This window comes from Uloborus diversus, chromosome 1 (genome assembly GCF_026930045.1).
Source record: "Uloborus diversus isolate 005 chromosome 1, Udiv.v.3.1, whole genome shotgun sequence".
In the NCBI taxonomy this organism is placed as follows: Eukaryota; Metazoa; Arthropoda; class Arachnida; order Araneae; family Uloboridae; genus Uloborus; species Uloborus diversus.
Genome location: NC_072731.1, coordinates 91,717,102 through 91,737,957, shown reverse-complemented (window position 1 = coordinate 91,737,957; position 20,856 = coordinate 91,717,102). Strand labels below are relative to the sequence as shown.

Below are 20,856 nucleotides of genomic sequence, written 5' to 3'. Positions count from 1 at the left end.
CCTTTGTGGAAGGACTTTCACAAAGAAAATTTTTTTCTGTGTTTTCAACGGAGTGGATATTTTATATCTGACTAGAGCTTAATTTAAAAAAAAAATATATTGATCATTACTTTGTTATTTTTAAATATAGGTAGTAGACATCAAAATATGTCTTTAAACTTTAGTTGTAGAATTTTCATTTTTTAAGAAATGGTTTATGGTCTTAACTAGTTACTCACACACAGTGTTAACTTCATACTCAATAATTTTAATTCGTTTCCTGTAACACCGATCGTCTTTAGTTCAGTGTCACACTTCAAGATAATTCAATATTGTTCAAAACTAAATCCAAAATGATTATTAAGCGAAAATAAGGTTGAGGTTTTTTTTTTAAGTATCATTATCGTCATATTTTATGGCACATTTTTATGATTGCTAAATTAACTTATTTATCAAAAAATCTTATAATTCTTCATAAATCGTGGTGTTTACGTTTTCCTCTCATTGCATTTCTATAATATGTGTATCCATATTAGTGAATGCGCATGCCAATAATATAATTAAATGTGGTACTCCTATTCAATAACACGTATCTTGGTAAAATAAAATACGAAAAATGCATACTGATATGTTCAAAAAACAATATATCAGTTTAAAAGATAAATCAGGTTAAGCCGAAAGGAATTTCAAAACGAAGTTTTTCAATGCTTTTACTACCTAATAATATACAATTGAATCATGCAACGAAAATTCAAACCATATAAATCATTGTGGATATGCACTTCTCCAAAAATATTGTGAAACTTTTTACACAAACTGCATAAACTAATTAGTTGAATAATGTATGTTAACCAGATAGAAATTTAATATATATATATATATATATATATATATATATATATATATATATATATATATATATACCGGACTGACTGACTTTGGCTCGGTCGACAATAGAATATTTTTGCCCACTTCTGTAAATTAGCCGAGCAAAGACATTAAACGACCACTAGTTCTTATTTTTCTTTAAGTTCCTAAATCAAGATTTAAAGTTCTAAAATAGAAAATTGTGAAACGTAAAATATAGTTAACACTGACACATTTTTTTTTATGTGCCTTGAAAGAATACCTATGGTTATAAGCCTAAAAAGGCACATCTTTAGGCTTCTATACTGACAACATACGAAGGACACGAGGAAAGAGAAGAGGAACCAGGTAAATCCCTCCGGAAATTTTTTGAAAATGGTAAATCTATATAGGCCTAAGAAAAGAATCGGGACACAAGGTTCTAGTTCCCTTCCAAGCGATATTTTTAAAAATGATGTCAAAAAACGCAATTTTACAATTTTCGGTAGCGTTAAGAGGGAATACAAGGGGTTCCCCCACAATTTTGTTTTCTTAACTTTTTTTTTCAAAATTGAAATGCATTTTAATCTATCTTTATTTACAATAGAATGTCGTAGGCTCTTCCCAGATTTTCCCCGAAATGGGAAGTTTTAGAAATGCAATTTTAGGCTACCCTTGGTAAAATTAATGGAACAGGGAAGAATCGGGAGTTCTACAAAAACGTTTCGACTTTGAACTATTGAAAAACGCAAAAATAGCTTTGGTCATGTTTGAGAGAGTAGAAAACTCAGCGATCTCATATGGAAGCATTTAAAAACTGAAGTATACTTGATCCAATTTTTAACTACAATTCAGTTACCACAGGGAATCCGGCGACTCTGCCGACATTGAAAATTTAAAAACAGAATCTTATAATATGTTTGGGAATATTAAAAGGAAAAAGGACAGCTTTCCCGAGTGTTTCCCCAAGATTTTTTTTGAGGGTGCCGTGCCTTTCCTCTTTTTAGCTAACCTTTGACAATAAACTTAATCAACCCTCCTTGCCCCTTAAAAGTTTAAACAACTTCACAAAAGCGATTTTTTTTTCCAAAAGGTAAAGATTCACACAAGCCTGTCCTTGAAACATCCCTTCCTCGTTTCAGTCACTTATCCACAAGAATCTGATTAGAATATATCTGAATGTTTTTTTGTATTACCTTTAAAACTAAACATCAAAAAGCTTCTTAATATTTTAAAAATAATTACGATCGAAAACACTTGAACTTTGTATGTACTCGTACCTAGTGTACTAAAAAGAAAAAAAGCACCTTTTTTATTCAACAAAACATCTCTACCCTTTTATCCCTTTTATCTAAAAGCGCACTGCCCCTTTTTTGGTCTGGAGGAAACACTGGTTCTCTCTAGGCATTTTTTTCTGAAACTGAAATCAATTTTTGGCTATAGTGTAAATAAAAGGGTTACGAAGCTCTCACATGAAAATTTCTATAAGTGAAATTCTAAGCTATCTTTAGTGACTTTAAGGGAATGCCTAAGGTTCAAAGACTTTGTCTGGCAATTTTTCGATATTTAAAGGGTCCGGGAAACAAAATTTATCAAATTTTGCATTATTATTATTATCATTATTTATTTATATTTTTTCCGTTTAAAAAGCTTCTCCGTCCTTTTCTGCTTAAAAGGACGTTTGAATCTTGTTTCTATCTTAATTCGAACGAAAGATATTATTTTTGTTGCAGTCTTTTAACTAATTTTCTAATTAACTTTAAAAATTTAAACTCTTTTCTCTCCATGATGCATTTTTTCCCGATTTCTCATATTCAAACTCTTATAAGTGAAGAACTGATGAAGATAAAGTAATGAAATTTGGAGCATATTTTTTTCAAACAGTTTACTTTGATTTTTTAGAGGGAATTAAGTGAATTAAAAAAAAAAACTTTGCTTCAAAAAATATGATTTTTTTAAAAAGTATCTCTTTATTTTTCGAAATTTTCTTCAAATATTTTCTATTTTTATTGAAGTAATATCTTTTAAATCATTGAATAAAAATTAAAACTTAGATATTTGTGCATAGTTTTTGAAAAAAATTTGAAAATTGACCAAGAATATCTTGAGTTCTAGCAATTTAAAGCAACCCCATTTTTTTAGGAAACAATTACTAAATTTAATTATTTTTTTAATGATTTTGCGAATCAAACTGATGGTGAATCATTGCAAAAAATTTCAAAACTCGAAATTGTTTAATACCCGGTTCACCTTAAATCTGTAATACACAATTTCCTTCTTGGGCCTTGATGCAAAACCAAGAACCAGGTAAGTCCAGACTCACTCATTTTTGGTAAGACCAATAAATAACATTTGTTTACTATCGTGACATTAGGACTACAAAGGGACCTCATACCTGAAATACCATAGGGACCCAGGGTTGCCAACTGCTCCCGCATTTTGCGGAGTTGCTGCTCAAAAATGGCGAAACTCAGCGGCTCCGTAAAGAAGTTCTTTTGCTCCGCATTTCCCTGCCGAAGTTTTCCAGCTTAAATTTTGTTATTTCATCATAACAAACATGTAAATATGGGAAATTAAAGATGCTGATACTCAAGGATTGAAATTGTGTATAAACTTGTTTTATTATTAGAAGAATTTAGAAATAATTATTTTCATACTAGTGCTTAAAATTATTATTAAAGGTCTAAAAAAATCAGATAAGCGGTTTTAGTTAATTTTATTTATTTTTTTACAAAATTCCGAATTGCTCAGCAAAATTCTAAATTGCTCCTCAAAATCAGCACAGATGCTCCTCAAATTGTTTTTCCAAGGTTGGCAACCCTGGAACCCCGTTAAGTCTGTCTGGCTCGGATAACAACTAATGTTGCTCAAAAAAAAAAAAAAAAAAGAAAGAAAGAAAGAAAACCCTCCCCCCCCTGCCTCTCCTGAAACTCAGGCCTAAATCCGCCTTTGTTCAGGAACTCGCCCTTCTAAGTTGAGATTTTGTCCTGTTTCAGATTCAGTTTATCGTAGTCCAGACTTGCTTTTCCGATGCGATTCTGAGATGAAAATACTCGTATAGCGATAAATTACATTAGACTAATGAAATCGATTGCCAACTAACGGCATTTAGTTCAATCTGCCGCAACCAGTGAATACCAGACCAGAGGCACATACAGAAATTTTTGAGGTCCATCACAAATGACTTTCACGGGCGCTCCTCCATTTTGTTTACCACTATGTCCCTACTGTATATTTCCCCCCTTATTTGAAAAATCTCGGGCCCCCTTCAGGCTCGGAACCGGGCCAACAGATGCTCCTTCTCCCCCCCCCCCATACGCTGCTCATGTATCAACACCACAAAGCATGGGCCACACATTTATTGCAGGGCCGGGGCCGCTTTGTCTAGTGGTGCAGGCCAATTGTTGTTAATAGACTTACTAATATAAGAATTTGAAATTTTTTTTTCATCCACGACCCTTTTTCAGGTCGCGTCAAACCCTAATTTCTCTAGCCCCCTCCTGTTTCCTCAATGTGGGAGCCATGGACCCCAAAACTCTAAAAACTAGAGAAAAAGTTGACAAGTAGAGGAAAGCATTCGCACCTGTGGACTTCGGCTATCTACTTTGGCCCCTGCTAAGGATGGGAGAAAAATAAACCTGCTTCCAAACACTTTTATGAGACCCCATAGAGTGAACATTTCATTTTTTCTTCTAGTATTATTAAGCTTTAAAAAATGTTAGATGCGAATTAAATGTATTAAGTTCAATGAAAAATTGCTTAAAGTGGCCCACTCGGCGGTTGGCCCAGTCGGGGAACCCCAACTAGCATACCTGGCCAGTCCGCCCCTGTATATATATATATATCACTTGAATCAACACAAGCATCAACATTTCTGCCCAATTTATCTTTTTTAAATCTTCCGCATTTGGGAGAATGATAGTATGCATTATAAAATAACAGTACATTCATGAGCGAGCGAAAACATCCTTAGTTTACAATAAATGAAATGAACATGAAAATGAGTAAGGAGAAAGCAAGATTTAAATGTCCTGGGTGTAGAGAACGCTGTTATTTATGAGGCTATTCCCGAAAATGGGAGAAATAAAAATGAGTTTAGTAAGCGAAATGGTGTTTACGCAACAACTTACATTGTAATAAACCTGAAATGCAAGATGTATGATTGGTTTGCTAATGTACGATAGAATATTTTTTCTTTCAAAGTGAGGAATGGATATTTCATTTTGGCATTATGAATTGAGATTTCACAATGCATCGCAACGTTAATCAACCTTGTGAAATCGCTTGAAATTTTAAGTTAGATATGAGGAAAAAAGAAATATAAACTACGTTTTTTTGCTTATGTGATGTGAACGTAAGCTACGGTTCAAAAGTAGTAGATTAAAATTTATTCACTAATTTTTTATGTCACAAACCAGTCAAAATGATTAAATTCCGCTTTTTAACATTATTTTTTCAATTAAAGAGTGTGAGCTCAAGGGTGCGTCTAGCTAGAATTTATTGTCAACGTAAATTACTTACATTGTGATGCTTGTATTTTACTTAAGGCTAACGTTGGTTTATTTTTAATTATTTTTAACGAAGAGGAAAAAAATAAACTGGGGAACAGTCATCTTTTGGTGGACGAGTATTTGGAGCTGAATTTCGTTTGAATTCGATACTCGGAGTCCAAATATGACATCAGTTTTTGCACAGGATATAAAATTTTTAAGATATAATATTGAAATAATTATGACATGGGTTTACGTTATATCCATAGATCAAATAAAAAACGAAACAGGGAATGTTTATTCCTATTGCATTATACAAATAAATCAGAGCTTAATAACCCAGCAGACTTATTAGGTTGTTTACCATGGGTCTCCGATTTTTAAGCGACCGGAAATACTAAAATTGTAGTCTATTATTTAAGAAAATGAAACAAAATGAAGGTAATCCCCTTTATTTATCAACCTTTGTTTTATGCGTACAGGTGTGGAATGCTCAGCTTCCCAACAATAATTATTTTAAATGAGTTGTTCAACCCCTCAGCACCCATAAAACCACCACTTAATACTTATATTTTTTAAGTTTGGTTGCAGGGGATCCCCAAAAAATTTTTGTTTTGGTTCATCCGCTATAGTAATCAAACCCTGAAATTATTCTATACGAAAATTCATATTGTCACACATCATGCAAAGCGAATATAGGCTAGGCAGAAACTTACAAGTTGACCTTGCAGCGGTTCCCAACCTTTTTAGTTGTGCGACCCACCAGTTTTGTAGAAATCATCGTTGAGGCTCACTAACTACTATAGATTATTTGTACCGCTAAAATTTACTTTCGAGGGGAGGGGGCTCATAATTATCTTATAACAACTGCTCATAACTGTCTTTTAGTGTAAATAACGTACCGTATTATGATTGAAAATGTTATAAACAAGAATTCTGAAGATGTTAATCCCCTTCTCCCCTCATGCTGCACCACTAGCATAAAATATTGTACAAGAAGAATTTTCAAAATAATTTTTAATTAATTTTACTGCATTTGCTTAACTGGCACTGCTGTAAGAAACTTCCAAAACAAGTCGTCAAAGTTAAAGCTGCATGGGATTTTCGACGCTGTTTTTCCTCTACTATGGAATCGATATCTGGATTGGAAATTGGTAGTTTTAGTGTCGAATAACTCGCAACATTCAATGCATTTCTATGTTATTTTTTAAAAACTGCAATGAAAAATCTCATTTAAATAGGTAAGTCGTCACAATGGCCCTCAAATGTCTCAGTTCGCTGGATAGTCTTGCTAGTTCAACAAAAGTGGAGCATTTTTAACTTGAAGCTATCAGTTTCTTTAGCAATTTTCTTTAAAAGAATCTCTGATTCATTGGATTTCATCTTCAATTTTAAAGGAAAATTCCTAAGAAATATTTTTAAATCTTAATCTTAAAGTTCCTTCTTGGCTAAGGACCAGTTGGAGCTTTTGAGTGACGGTACATCCAATAAGTGAATTTTCGCAAAAAACGGAAATTAAGTCCCCGAGATTTATCTTAATGGTTCAGATTCTCGATCAATGCCCACGGCTCAGTAACTTGGTTGAAGCGTTGTCACTTGCCATATATTTTCTCCATGTAGTGAATTTTCCTAACCTTAGCTGGACTGGAGACTGACTGTAAGGCAAATATGACGGAAGCAATCTTTGCTTCAGAAGCATAGACTTACTTTAGAAGTGCGCTAAATGGAGTTAAAACTGCATATTTTGGGCTAAACAACAGCACTTATCTAAAAATGTAGAGCTGCTACAGAAAAACTAATTTCTTATTTCGTATGCCCCAAATAAATCTAAAATCAGTTTTCCAACTCTGGGCACCAAAGAAAAAATATGTTTTTTGTTCCTCTGTAAGAAATTATTTAAATATTTGTACCTTATTAGTCACGTTTTTAAAACATTTTTCTGGATTTTTTTACCCGTAATTTATAAGCGGTTTATACATTGAGAAATAGCTATTTAATTTAGAAATGTAATTATAAGTAGGAAGCTCTTCTCTCTCTCTCTGTTCTTTTTCTTTCTCTCTCTTTCTTTGCATTTTAGTGTTTTCTGTATAGGCCATTTTTATTTTTTCTTGCAATGTACCTTTCTTAAAATTTGCTAGCTCAATAATCTCTTTTATGTCATGCCAAAAAATAAAGCGCGCAAAAAAAAAAAAAAAAAAAAAAAAAAAACATTTAAAATATTACTTTTCGCTCCATCATAGCATCCCCCTATAACTTAAAAAAAAAACAATTATAAATATTTCTACAGCTGTAGGTATAATACGATTTGAAAGAAAAAAAGGGATTTATTGACGTTCTTTAAATGTCAATTTCATTATGACTCGCAGCTTGATATTTTTACTCTGTCGGTTCGAATTGAAAACTTAGATCTGTCTTTTGCACTTGAAGCTACGAAAATGTCTAAATGGGAATTTTCCTGGTGCCAATGTTTTTTCTAAGAATTTGGAAGCATTCAGCAAAAGGAATTCTCTTCGAAGGATTTGAAGAGTGTTTTCTTTTATACTTTTTCTCAATGGTAGCTGATATGGTGTGACGAAATCTTTGAGAAGTAGCAACGATTTAGTTTTTATTTCTTTTCCGAGATCAAATGGCTCTTTTATCTGCTTAATACAGGTGTTAAGATTTTTATATTGAAGACAAATATTATCAGTTTTCTAGCATGACTGAAATTCTTTTTAAAGAACATCACAAAATCTAAAAACCATTTCCCATTAAAAAAAATATTTCCATTAAGTTGGAAGTTATTCTAATATTCTAAAATTTGTTCAGTTTGAAAATTCTAAATTCTTTATGTAAATAATCAATCGCATTTTCATAAAAGTGAAATGGTTTTTTTAATAAATGGTAATATTTATGGTCATTTAGAGGTGCTTTAAATAGAATTAAGGCAATAGTTAGGATATTTTAATTGAAAAATAATTTGTTTTTTGTTTAAAATGTTAGTCAATACTTATATTGAATTAAGATACATTTTTACGAAAAAGTGCAAGCATTAGATAAATGTTATATTAGATGATGTCGGTACTAAAACAAATTTAATAAACCAATAATTTTGTACAGCGTTGGATGTTTTAAAATATTTGTGACCCATAGGGTAGGGCGAGGCTAGTTGAGCATAAGGGCACGTTGAGCAATCGACATTTCTCGAAAACTATTCACCATACGTGTAGACATCAAATGGCGGAAAGAAATGGTTATGGGAGGGGAACTCATCGCGCGATCATCATTTGCAGCTCGACAAGTGAGTGAAGTATACGTGTACATTATTTATTTTGAGACAAAAAAGTAAAAAACTCATTTGCCTTGAGTTTTTGTCTGGATTAGTCCAATGTTATCTGTTTTCTATCAGGTAAGTTTATTCTTTCACAAATTTACTGTACTTTTAATAAGTATAGAGATTCTGGGTATAATTCGTACCATTTTTTCATAATCTAACTTTTATTTTAATACTTTAATTTGGGGTTAGTTAAGCAAGTATTGCTCAACCGATCCCCGCGTCTTAAAACAAAACTACTAATATATTTTTTGTTTTTGTTAGGATGCGGACTTATAAAGGAAAACTAATCGATCTTCTTACACTACTGACGAGTTGAATAATGCTCCAAATGGCTGTCAATCGGGGAACACGTGTTAATGCTGCAAATTAAGTCGGTATCCAACGGTTGACTTTTACAAGAAATTAAAAGAGGGTGATTCAGCCATTGGTTATACGAAACCGAGGCAAGTCCCCCTCCCCACCCCAACAGGAGGACTCTATTAAAAAAAGGTTGCAAAGGGCATCAATCTATTATGGATATTCCCTAAAAGACGTTAGTTGCCTTGCCTACGAGTGTGCTGCTAAATTTATTATTAAAATTCCATCCGCCTGAACTCCTAATAACATGGCCGGAAAAGATAGGCTTACAAAGTTTTTTAAAAGAAATCCGGAACTATCCATATGAAAACCAGAACAAATTCGGTTAATTCGGAAAAAAAAGAAAAAAAAAAGTATTAAAGTTTTGTTAATTTGTCACTAAAAGAATATAAATAAAGTGTTGATGGTCAAACAGACATTTTATTTCATCTCTAGTTATCATTTATCCTATGGTTTGGCTAGACGTTATAAGTGTTCAACTTTGCCCCATACCCATTCTCAACTGACCCTATTTATGGGGTACATTGAGCAAGTTTGAATCTGCATTCCAACAGCTGTAGCTCTTAAATGTGTGCTATTAGCAACAAATTTATATGGACACTTATGAAAAGGAATACATTGCTAATCCATCAGGTTGCAGAACAATCGATGGAGACTTATCGTTGAGGAGCTATATGAGCTGAAGTGAAAAATTGCTCAACTAGCACCGCCCTACCCTAGTTTTTATATCAATTTTGCTTCATCTCCTAAAGAAATTTGAGTGTGTGTTAATTTAAATTGGTTGCATTTGTATAATACCGTAAGAACCTACATAACCATAGTAAATGATGTACTTAAATGTATCATTAAATAGTTGTATGGGGCTTTGTGGGACTGGAAACTTTTGTCTGACACGGGATAACTCATGTCGAGACTATGTTTTTCTGTTGCACATTGATGTGGTTTCATTCTCGTGTATCGTCTCAAAGTTAAACGATAGGGAAGCCCACTTTCTCTCCTAGTTTTATGTATTCATATATTTTAAGTCATCAGAGCGACATAGCTGCGCGTTTGACTCTCATGCTCAAAGGCTTAAAGATTAAAACTCAGATCCAGTCGGTGAAGTTTTAAGAAAATAAAGATCATCTGCTTTCATTGTGCAACATTTAAGCAATACTTTAAGTTTTTATTTGGTACTAAATAATATTGGCAGAATCAAATTTACAGTGTTATTTCGGATCGAAGATAGAGCAAGTGCCTCAATCTTGTGGGGAATCGGGGCTGTTAAAATTATGTGGTTTTAGCTATCCGCCGATAGAGGTGCAACATGATCAAACGAATGCCAGTTTTCGTTAATTCACTTTGTCGGGAAACAGTGACGAACCAATACTGTTAGAAAACATTGTCGGAATGAAATGACATTTTACATGCGTGCGAACAACATTATTATAACAAAATTAATGAATGGAGATATTTGCACTCTGTTGAGCCACCTTTTGCGTGAATGTACGAGACGATTTAGGCAAGTTCTTGCTCAATATCCTACTTCATTTCGTCCTAGAGTTACTGTAAACACACCTAGTTCGATCGAACTCGAAGGATGTCCAGCTCATTGCTTCAAGTGGTCTCACATGTTTTCGATTCACGAAAAATCAGGGGATCAAGTTGACCAGAGAAGGGGATAATATAAAGAGGAAGTCCCTTGATTTAACTGTTATGTGTAACCGAATATAATCATGTAAGAAAATTGCTTATGATAGCCCCACCCTGTGTGCCATCACATGTGACTGAAGCATGCCATAAACGTATCGCATTGCTGTAATGGTGTTGTGGATCAATCTTGGGGTGACCATGTTTCGAATGCGGTCGCATACCATTACATCACATACGTGTGGGTATGTTGTGTCGCAGAATACAAAACGCATTATTAAGGAGTTCACAATGTGGTTTACACACGATTATTATGATTACCCGAGCTGAAACTGTACTTGTCGCTAAAGACGTGCTGCATTCATTCTGCAGTATTTACATGTGTTTTAACACCAAGCTACACATTGTAATGTAAAAAGTATTGTAAATTAAATAAATGAATGAACGTAAAAATGTGAACAAATGCAATAAATCTCTGGAAAAAAGATAAATAAAATAACTGCATAACACATTTAGATCAACCAACTTTTTTAGGCATATTCATTAAAACATACACTAGAATAAAGGTAACATAGGTCAAAACTCGGCAGTTGTAAAAACAAACAAACAAAAAGAAAACATAGAATTTGTTCTTAGTACAAGTCAAAGATTATTTTAATGACCTGCTTTCACAAACAGCAGTTATATTTTAAACAAATTTAAGTGTTATGAAACAAAAAAATAAAATAAAAAAATAAATATATAATAATACATATACCTTTCTTTTTTAAATAATAACTTTAACAAATTCAATGAGGACTTCTAAAATTTGAAGTCAAAATACATTGATTATTGCATTAAAAGTTCGAAAGAACTTTCAGGTTTGCTACACTGATCATCTTTTCTTGATTCCCAAGCTTACGCATGCACTTATATATTTTCAATACGTCATTTGTGTTTACAAACGCTTATGATGTGATTAGAACGAGTAAAAATGCGTTAGGCACAATTTTTTTTACTTTAATGATTTTTACAATTATGCATCTCAAACAATTTATGCCGAGAGAAAATAGTTTTAAATTGGGAAAAAAACTGGCAAATAAATAAAAGGTCGAATGACTCATTGTTTTGTTGTTTTAATGGTTTCATTAAATTTGTATCGTCAATGCCTTGTTCGTGATAAATTATCAATTTTATTAATGCTCTTAACAAGTAAAATCATTTCTAAGAAAATATGTTTCAAAAATTTATAAATTGAAATTGCAAGATACTTTAAACATTTTACCTAACGTAATCCTCTTCAGTGTTCAATTAGGGTATAAATTACCAAAAATTCCTCGAAAGGAAGGAAGTTTACATCTGCGCTAATTGAATAGCTGCCAATTCTTAAATTCTTGATGCGGAAAGATTGAAAGAGCCAAATTCAAAGTGACGGCTTTTCTCTTGAAAGATTTTTAGAATAAAGGAAGAATTAGCTTTCTTTGAGAGGTTAGCTTGTCGCTTGAATACTTCAGAAAGACCTATACAATGAAGTGATAAGGAATCTATTTAATGAATAATTACAAAATGGAGTAAAATTATGAAGAAAGGATGTTTTTGAGAGACGAAAAAAAAACATTTCCTGTAGCAAACCACTTATTAACTTTAATAAAATGTATAAGTGGACTATTTTTAAAAATACAGAAGCAGAAGTATTAAATTACAGTATGCTTCTTGTTTAAAATATGAAAACGATGCAATCATGTCTATAAATGCACTTAACTGTTTACTTAGGAAATATATAATAGTACTACAATAAAGTAAGCATGATTTATTGTATCCCAATTGATTATTATAAGTATGTTTGGCTAAAAAAAAAAAAAACTTATCTTTTTTTTCTACGATTAGTAGTACGATCATAATTGATGTCTCTTATTAAGAAAAGAATATAAGCGTATGATCATGTGCGCATGATAAGAGCACTGCTTCCTAAATGCCTAGTTTTTAGATTATTTCCTACACTTAAAAAACATGTTTAATTATAACATTATTTTCAAATTAAAAAAAAAAAATCGATATTTTTGATGACGTCGAATATTGCAGTAGCAGAAAAAAATATAAAAACTTAAATTTACATAAATAAAATGTAGGGTAAGAATAATTACTTATCACGTTTAAAAATTGTTTTTGTTTTTGTTTTAACATGACATTTTAGATTTATTAATGGAAAATATGCAGTTGTTAAATATTTCGATACTAAAATAACAAAATATTTTGATTTAAAGAACTAATCTAGATGGAGATTTGCTTCTCGCTCTTGCCCTGGATATAATATTCGTGTTCATGTCTTAAGCCTTTCTGCTTATATATATATATATATATATATATATATATATATATATATATATATATATATATACTGTTTTTCACCTTTTTTCGGCTACTTTCCCATAAAATTTAAAACAGAAGAGCAAAGCATGGAAGAAGGCTTCATGTAAAAAATATCTCTAAGAGCAAAAAAAAGTCAAAAAGGAATAAAATAAGTAATAGGTATTGAAAAAATAATTGACTTAAAACAGAATTTTCTAAAAAAAAAAATATAAATGAAAAACATGTACCAAAGATTTTTGATTCGGAAATTTTATGGGAATGTTTTTAACAATTCAAAAAATACATTAACGCCTACGGAGGAATTTCTGATCATTTCACCCTGGAAATCAGTACAGAACACCTTTCTTACCTCCCAAGAAATTGAGAATATTGAGTAGGAAAAGGATATTTATTAAAAAAATGAAATAAGGTTTCTCGTTGACTTAACATTTACGCAATACAGAGCGATATTGACTGAATCAAAATTATTTTTTAGTGTGAAATACTAATTTTCAAAAGATTTTTCTTTTTCTTTCTTTTTTGTTTTTGCATGTAAGCTTTCTATTTATTTATTTCATTTTTAAAAGTTTAAGGAAAGTATGTTCAGAGCGATTTATTCTTTGCTTGAAGGAAAGAGCTGCAAACATTTTTTTGTTGATGAAAATTATTTAATTCATGGAATTTTTTTTCGTTGTTTTTTTTATTTAGTTATTTATTTTGCGCACCATAAAAAAAAGAAATGATATGCTTATTATTTTGCTATGCTATGCTTATTATTTTGCCATGCTATGCTTATTAATTATTATGCTATTATTTTTTTTCTACCTTAATCGAAAGCGCTGCAAACGATATTTAGCTTTGAGAAAAAATGTCTTATCTTTATTTATTTATTTTTTAAAAGAGCAATATTTCTCCCAAAAAAGATGCCTTTATACTCTCAAAAACATGCAGCTACTTCATATGTTTAAGTATTTGTTTTTTACCAATTCAGATTCAAAATAGTAAATTAGTAGATTTTTTTTTAAATTTTGTTCTTTATTTTCCTCTCAAGAAATTGTAATCTTTAAAAAAAAGTTATCCTAAAAAAAAGGTCATTACATGAGAAATTTACTTATTACATGAAAAAAAAGCCTAGCAGTTTGAGAAACTAAATTTCGTATAAATACATCAAACAGTATTTGAATGAAATATTTATTAAGAATTCAATTTTAGTAAATATTTCCACTTTTTACTTTTTCATTTTTCGGCTTTATAATAGATCAACTGTAAGAGCAGTAATTACACAAGGTTAGTGAGTCAATTTTTCAAATTTGTAGTTGCGTAATCTTATGACCATATCATTAACGATTGATCATTATTATTGTAAACACATTCTGCCGTTGAAAGGAAATCCATGTATCGTAAATGAGAAAAACAAACAATATGGTATAAAATAAAAATGACCTGCTTTTTATTCTGCTGCATTCTATTCTCTAGCAATAAGTCACTGCCCTCGTAAAATTCCCAGAAATATTTGGTTCCATGATATTTCTTCCCTTCTTTGTTATTGTTTGAAATTATTTTAAAAGAAAGCGTTAACAGTGTTTAAAGGAAGAAGAAATTTCGATAACTGTTTACGGATCGGTGATAACTGTTATGTTTAGTAGACGACGAAAAATCTGAAGAACAATATAGTAAAATATGATGCTTGCCAAATCCTTAGATAAATTAATAAACTAAAAAATCGGATTCATACGTATGAAATTTAGCATTTCTCTAAAGTAGGTTATGACGTCTTAGAAACAAACTTGTACTAGAAGCATCTTCGATAACTCAAAAATGTATTGCACATTTCTGCAACACCCGCGAAATAAAATATTTTTATCATAAACACCCTTTTTGTCAACTTTTGTTCACAAAAGAAAAAAAACTACTAATTAAACTCTATTCTAAATATACTTTAGAATATTTAGAATAATTAAAAGTTTTTTAAAGTAATCTAACTATACTTTAATGAAAGATTAATTTTAGTTAAATCTAGAAAGAATGAAGTAAAACAAATTGTTTGAGTGTTTTTTTTCATTTCAGATATCTGAATTAATAATTAACTCCATAATTCATTGGTTACTTTAATTACGCGCATCACTCTGTAATTTAAGAAATAAGTAAACACATTTGTGCTTGAAGTGTAAAATAAGATATAACAACGTTTTATTAAGCAAAACGTATTTATGCAAACGTCAGTACTTATTATGTAATACTAAAACTGTGTTCTACCTTATTTCACTCCGCTAGTTTTTGTTTGCTAATAGAAAAACTTAGTTTCTATTGTTTACGACCATTAAAAATCATCATTTAAAAAATCTTTTCACTTTTTAAATAAAGATTAAAGACGAAATATAGAACATTCACTGAACAGTATCATCTGAAGAGGTTTAATTAGAGACGGATGTAAATTTAATGATTTTATTTTTGAAGGAACATTTTATTGCTACTAATTGACTAGATACCAAGTCTTAAAGATTTGATAAGAAAAGACAAGGTATTGGAAGCGAAATGACTGAATTCGGAGATTCCCTGTTGTTAAAAATATATTTTTATATCTTCGGGTTATTCTTTGAGCGTTTGAGGAGAAAAATGGCGTACCAAGAGTTAGAAGTTTTAGTCTGAGCAATGTATTGTGCTTTTTTTTCCTCTAAATAAAAGATGACTTTCGGAAAATGGTAGTTTCTGAAGACTGGACAATTTATTTAATATTGATATGCATTAATAACATGCAGTCTGTTGTTATTATAAATAATGAAAACAAATGTCTTTCCACAACCCCCGAACTTGATAACCACCATTAACATATAATTTTATAGTGTATCCCTTTTATTTTGGCAACGTATTTCAATATTTTTTATCATCAAAATGCACTGACATTTTAAAATGTTGAATCAAAATGTATCAGATTTTATTTCATCCAGTGTACGAAAAAAAAAAAAAACACTTTGTTGCAAACGAAAAAAGAAAAATTTCAGTTTTATTTATAGAAAAATGCTACCCAAATAAAAACGAAGAGAAAAGATAATTACTTAGTTTTAGGTCATCGTTTTTATTGGTCAACTTTATCTGAAAATTACCAATTAACTTTTACTTTAAATTGGATAAATTCCTTTATTCTTGTTTGTTTTACTTTATATTATTTATACGGGGAACCTTTAGGCATTTTTATCAGTTATTGTAATAATAAGCATCATTTACATTGTCCTTAATTTTGGTGCCTTCGGAGCAAACCAGTAACATCTAATTTGAAAATATCAATGTTCAAGGTAATATTTTGTACCGTGAATTTTTAGGTTATTTTTTCTTTCAGCTGAGTTTTTGAAAAAAAAAAGGACATATTTAATTGAACCCTTAATTGAATAGACCATTGATTCAAAACAAAAAAAATCATTTTAGAGAGGCTTAACGACCAACATTAAAACTGAAAAACATTACGAAATTAGTAAAACCATTAATGAAATGTTGCACGAACATGTTAAAAGACACACTTCTTTTATACAATCCATATTTTAACTTTGTAGTTTTATTAAATTTGTCGTTGTTAGAAGTAGTTGTTAGTGTACAATTAGTCTTCTCTTATTTGAGTATTAAATACTTTTAAATCGTGTTTTATATATATTTCAAAGATTTTTTTTTTTGAAATTACTGTTAGTTTTCTATACGCGTTTAATATTTTTGGAAAAACAGATAAATAAGTAAGCAGATAGTAATGAATCTAAGAAGCATCCAAGTTTTTAAGACGCTTTTGCTTTAAGAAAAACCAAAAATAAAGTTGGGCACATTTTCTGATACATTAATGAATGTTCTTAATGAGATGCAGGTGTTGATATCAGAGCATATCTTATGCAACCTTTTTAAATGAACGAACATAATCAGAGAAAAATAAAATGAATTAATCCTGCTCCATAAGGAAAAATCTGGCAAATGTTCGTTGTCATCCTTTTCTTTTTATCACATCAAAGAAAGAAAGAGCAGCTGCTGCGTTCTGAAGTACGAAAAAGAATTCTTAATCTCTTTAAAACAAAACTTTCTGTGCTAGTTCTCTCTCTTTTTTGGGAGAAATAAAGAACTTTCTGCTTAAACTTTAACTCAATATTTTTTGATTGTGGATTCATCTAACAAATCGCATTTTTATTTTTAATCAAGCTATTAGATGTTATTTTCTTTTAAAAACAGGTTTGAATTCTAGTTTTTGTTAAGTATTTTAGCAGAGTAGGTTTTAACTTGGTTATATAGTGTCTTAGTACTATTAGTACTTACATTTCTTCCGTTATACAATGGAGAGTTTTTAAAAACCACCTGTCAACCTGACGTCGTTTGCACGTTCATTATTTTCAGGGCAATATGCAAAACATACACCTTGAACCTTAAGTACCTAAAATTGGGGTGAGTCGGAATACTTGTTATTTTTGATCATAATATAAAGGTAGTTAAAAGTTTTATTTTGAAGTGGATTTTTAGACTGAAAATTTCAGCCTTGGTTTGTTCTTAAATTTTAAAGCAAAAACAAACCATACAAAGTTGTTTGTATTTGTGTATATACTTTTATAGTTTGTTCCGAATTTAACTTCGAAAAGGGGTGAATCGGAACACTTGTTGAAATATTTCTTTTTAACGATTCAACCTTTAATAAAGTTTATTAAAAACAAATAGTGGTGATTGAGAGGGACGGATTGAGAGGATACATGCAATCTTATTTGGTCGATCACTGAAGTCACGTTTTTGTGTAAAACTACGTAGACTTAATAAACATAATGGCCCTGCAAATCTACTACCTTACACTAGCTATTTACTCAAACCTCTATGGATTTTTTTTTTTTTTTTTTGACCAGAAGATGACTTTTTACACAAATAGAACGAACTGGGGGCTTTCTCTCAAAAAGAGCTGTGCCTTTTCGAAGTGAAGCAAATATGATTCAGGAAATAGCTTAGTACGAACTAGCCTAATTCTTCGCAATATGCTTCAATGCTTTTTCTATGAGTATAAAAAGGTAAAAAGCTGAATTCTGAAATTTATTAATTTATAATTGCAATTGCATTTCAGTTTCTTTTTATTGTGTTTAAAACATCAATGAAATTCATAGTCATTTTCACGACATTAAGTATGCACGGTTTTACCAGCATTCCCTACAAATTTTAAAATTAATGTAATAGGGCAATTTCCCAAAGTGGAGGAAAAAAATATCTAATTGGATCTGAGACATAAAATCTTCACAGGAGAAGTTTTTTAAAACGCACACCATTGAAAACGAGCGAAAATGCACAATCAAGCAATGACATATTTAATTAATCAATTCATGAAACATATAAGGAATACTGGCATTTATTAAGCAATATATTTTATCTAAAGACAAATCCACTTCCAAAGGGAAAGAAGGGAAAAACAAAACATCGTACATCGGTATTATTCCCTAAACCGTTCCACGGTTCTTTAACTGCAAATCTCAATGCATATGCATGAGAGTCTCTAAAGCAGTGGGATTTGTGTGAGCTGAATTTAAATCTCTAACTTTTAATTAAGAATACTATTTGAAAGAAAAGCTTTAATGATGCAAGTTGAGATTAAAATACTAGCTTGTCAGGTTGGTTAATTAAAAAAAGGGAGAGAGAGTATTCCAGATGATAAAAGTGATGAAAAAAGTATTTCACTTATTTGGATTACAACGGCTTTGATAAATAACGGAATTACTCTTTTCAAAAGTAATTGTGCAATGGAAAAAAATACATAAAGGGTGTTTTTTAGAGGTATTGAACTTTAAGTTGGCAACACTGATATGTGCGCCATTTTGAAAGCTGTCTCTTGTTCTGTGTTTAGTTTGGCTTGTCATTCCGTCATGAATAGACAACAAGACGGTGCAACCTCCCACACAGAGCGTGTCACAATTAAATTAATTAAAAGAAACGTTCGGTAAACGCATAATTTCGCATAATGGAGCCTTGAAGTGGCCTGCAAGATCATACTACTTAACAACGCTGGACTGTTTTTCGTGGGGCTATGTGAAGTCTCTGGTCTACATGAATAACCCACAGACGATTGATACATTGGAAGAGAACATTCGCCACGTTATCACTGACATACGTTATCACTGACTCGTATGGCCTCCACTGTTACAAAAAGTGAGAAAATGGGACTTCCCGATTAGACTTACTCCGAGCCAGCCGAGGTGGCCATATGCCAAAAATCATATTTAAATAAAAAAGGCAAAGAATCCTCTTTCGAGTACAGTCAAATTCATGGCAATTATAACATGCACCATACCAAATACACCATATGACTATGTTTTATTTGAACCTAAAGTTCCATACCTCTAAAATAAAAATAAAAAACCTTTATTTTTTGTAATTGCTCCATATCCAGCTTTCTTTAATGTTTAAAAAAAAAATAAAATAGTTTGATCCTTTAAAAAAAAATGACTTACCTAGTAGACCAAGCCGGTAATTAATTGTGACAACAACAACATTGCCGAAACTAGCCAAGACGCTACCGTCGTAAGCATTCCCAGAATTCCAGTTGTAAGATTCTCCATGAATGTATACCATAACCGGTAGCTTGGCCTGATCTGCTCGACCCACTGTAAAAAAAGGGTATAAAAGAAAAAACATGAAAGATATATGAAATTACGTATTATTTATCTTGTTTCATAATACTTAAAAAATATAGATTATGCAAACACAGTTTTATTATTTCAATAATTTGAAGTATTGTAATTACATTGGAAAGAAATTACTAAACGTACATGTTCTAACTAAATACAAAATAATAAAAATATTGTCCTACTGAATAATAAATAGGTTTTGCTTAGTAAAAATTATAAAAGTACTTTGTAAATATCTGGAAAGTCGTGTGATTTTAACCTTGAATTACTTGAAACAGACTTTTACCAAAGGATTTTTTATTGAAATAAAGGGCTCGGAACAAGAATGCGTTATGCCACATAATGCGAATTTTTTAGCAGTTCAACTTCCAAAATACTTAGAAAAAAAATTTGGAAATTTTCAAATGTATTATACATTCTATATTCTGCAATGCGAAAACCAGATATGTGTTTCCCCAAATAACATAACCCATTGTCATGTTTATCTCAGTTTTAGTGATGAGAAACAAAAATTTTAAACGAAAAGTCACTCCTAGTGGCTAGTCATTTTATGCCTCTAGCCTTTCAATTTTCTTGAAGCTGTTGAAAGCATTGTAATTACATCAAGAACACATACTTATACATCATAATTTTGCTTTTTTCTTTGCACAATGGTCAACGTTCAGCTTTTTGCTCATTTTAAACAAGCGTTTCACTATTTCAAGTAGTATAAGCATATCAATTTCCTTTGACCATACATCACGCACATTTTAGTCAAACTGAGCAACTTAGAGCTGGAAAAAGATTTTAAATCAAGTTTAGGTCCATTCCCACGAAAAACGGTCATTTTGTCCCACACGTGTTCCCTTCATATATGACATTAAAAATTATACTTTAAAATATTATTTAACAAACTTTTTCTGCTTAACAAATTTCTAAACTTATGTGTGATATCTTTAACAATCAATTTCTTCATATTACCCCTATACAATTATTACCTTTTTAAACAAATAAATGAACTGTCACGTGCAGGACAAGCGGTTGACTTTTCAGTGGAATGGTCCTTCATCGTATCAGCAATTTCAAGCTTAGACATATTAAACATAAAGTAGAATGACACTTTCTAGGTGAAAAACCTTTGTTATAATGTGTAGATACGATGCGTTGCGTGAAGGTAATATCCAGAATGTCAGATATTGTGCTGCAATACTACAATTTTCAGCATGAAACTAACACTTGTATGCAATGCTAAAAAGGTTGTAACACCAAAACGTACAACTGCACCTGTTTTACATTTCGTTCACAATTT

The 20,856-nt window shown here is 31.1% G+C and overlaps 1 protein-coding gene across 2 annotated transcripts in view; it reads right to left on the bottom strand.

Annotated features, from left to right (window-relative positions):
- Positions 1-20,856, bottom strand: part of LOC129231078 (neuroligin-4, X-linked-like) — a 256,715-nt gene that overhangs the window by 96,049 nt on the left and 139,810 nt on the right. For both annotated transcript variants that reach the window (XM_054865331.1, XM_054865326.1), the window contains exon 2: positions 19,392-19,544. In XM_054865331.1, coding sequence (XP_054721306.1) covers positions 19,392-19,544 — 153 coding nt within the window. The remainder of the gene's footprint in view (positions 1-19,391; positions 19,545-20,856) is intronic.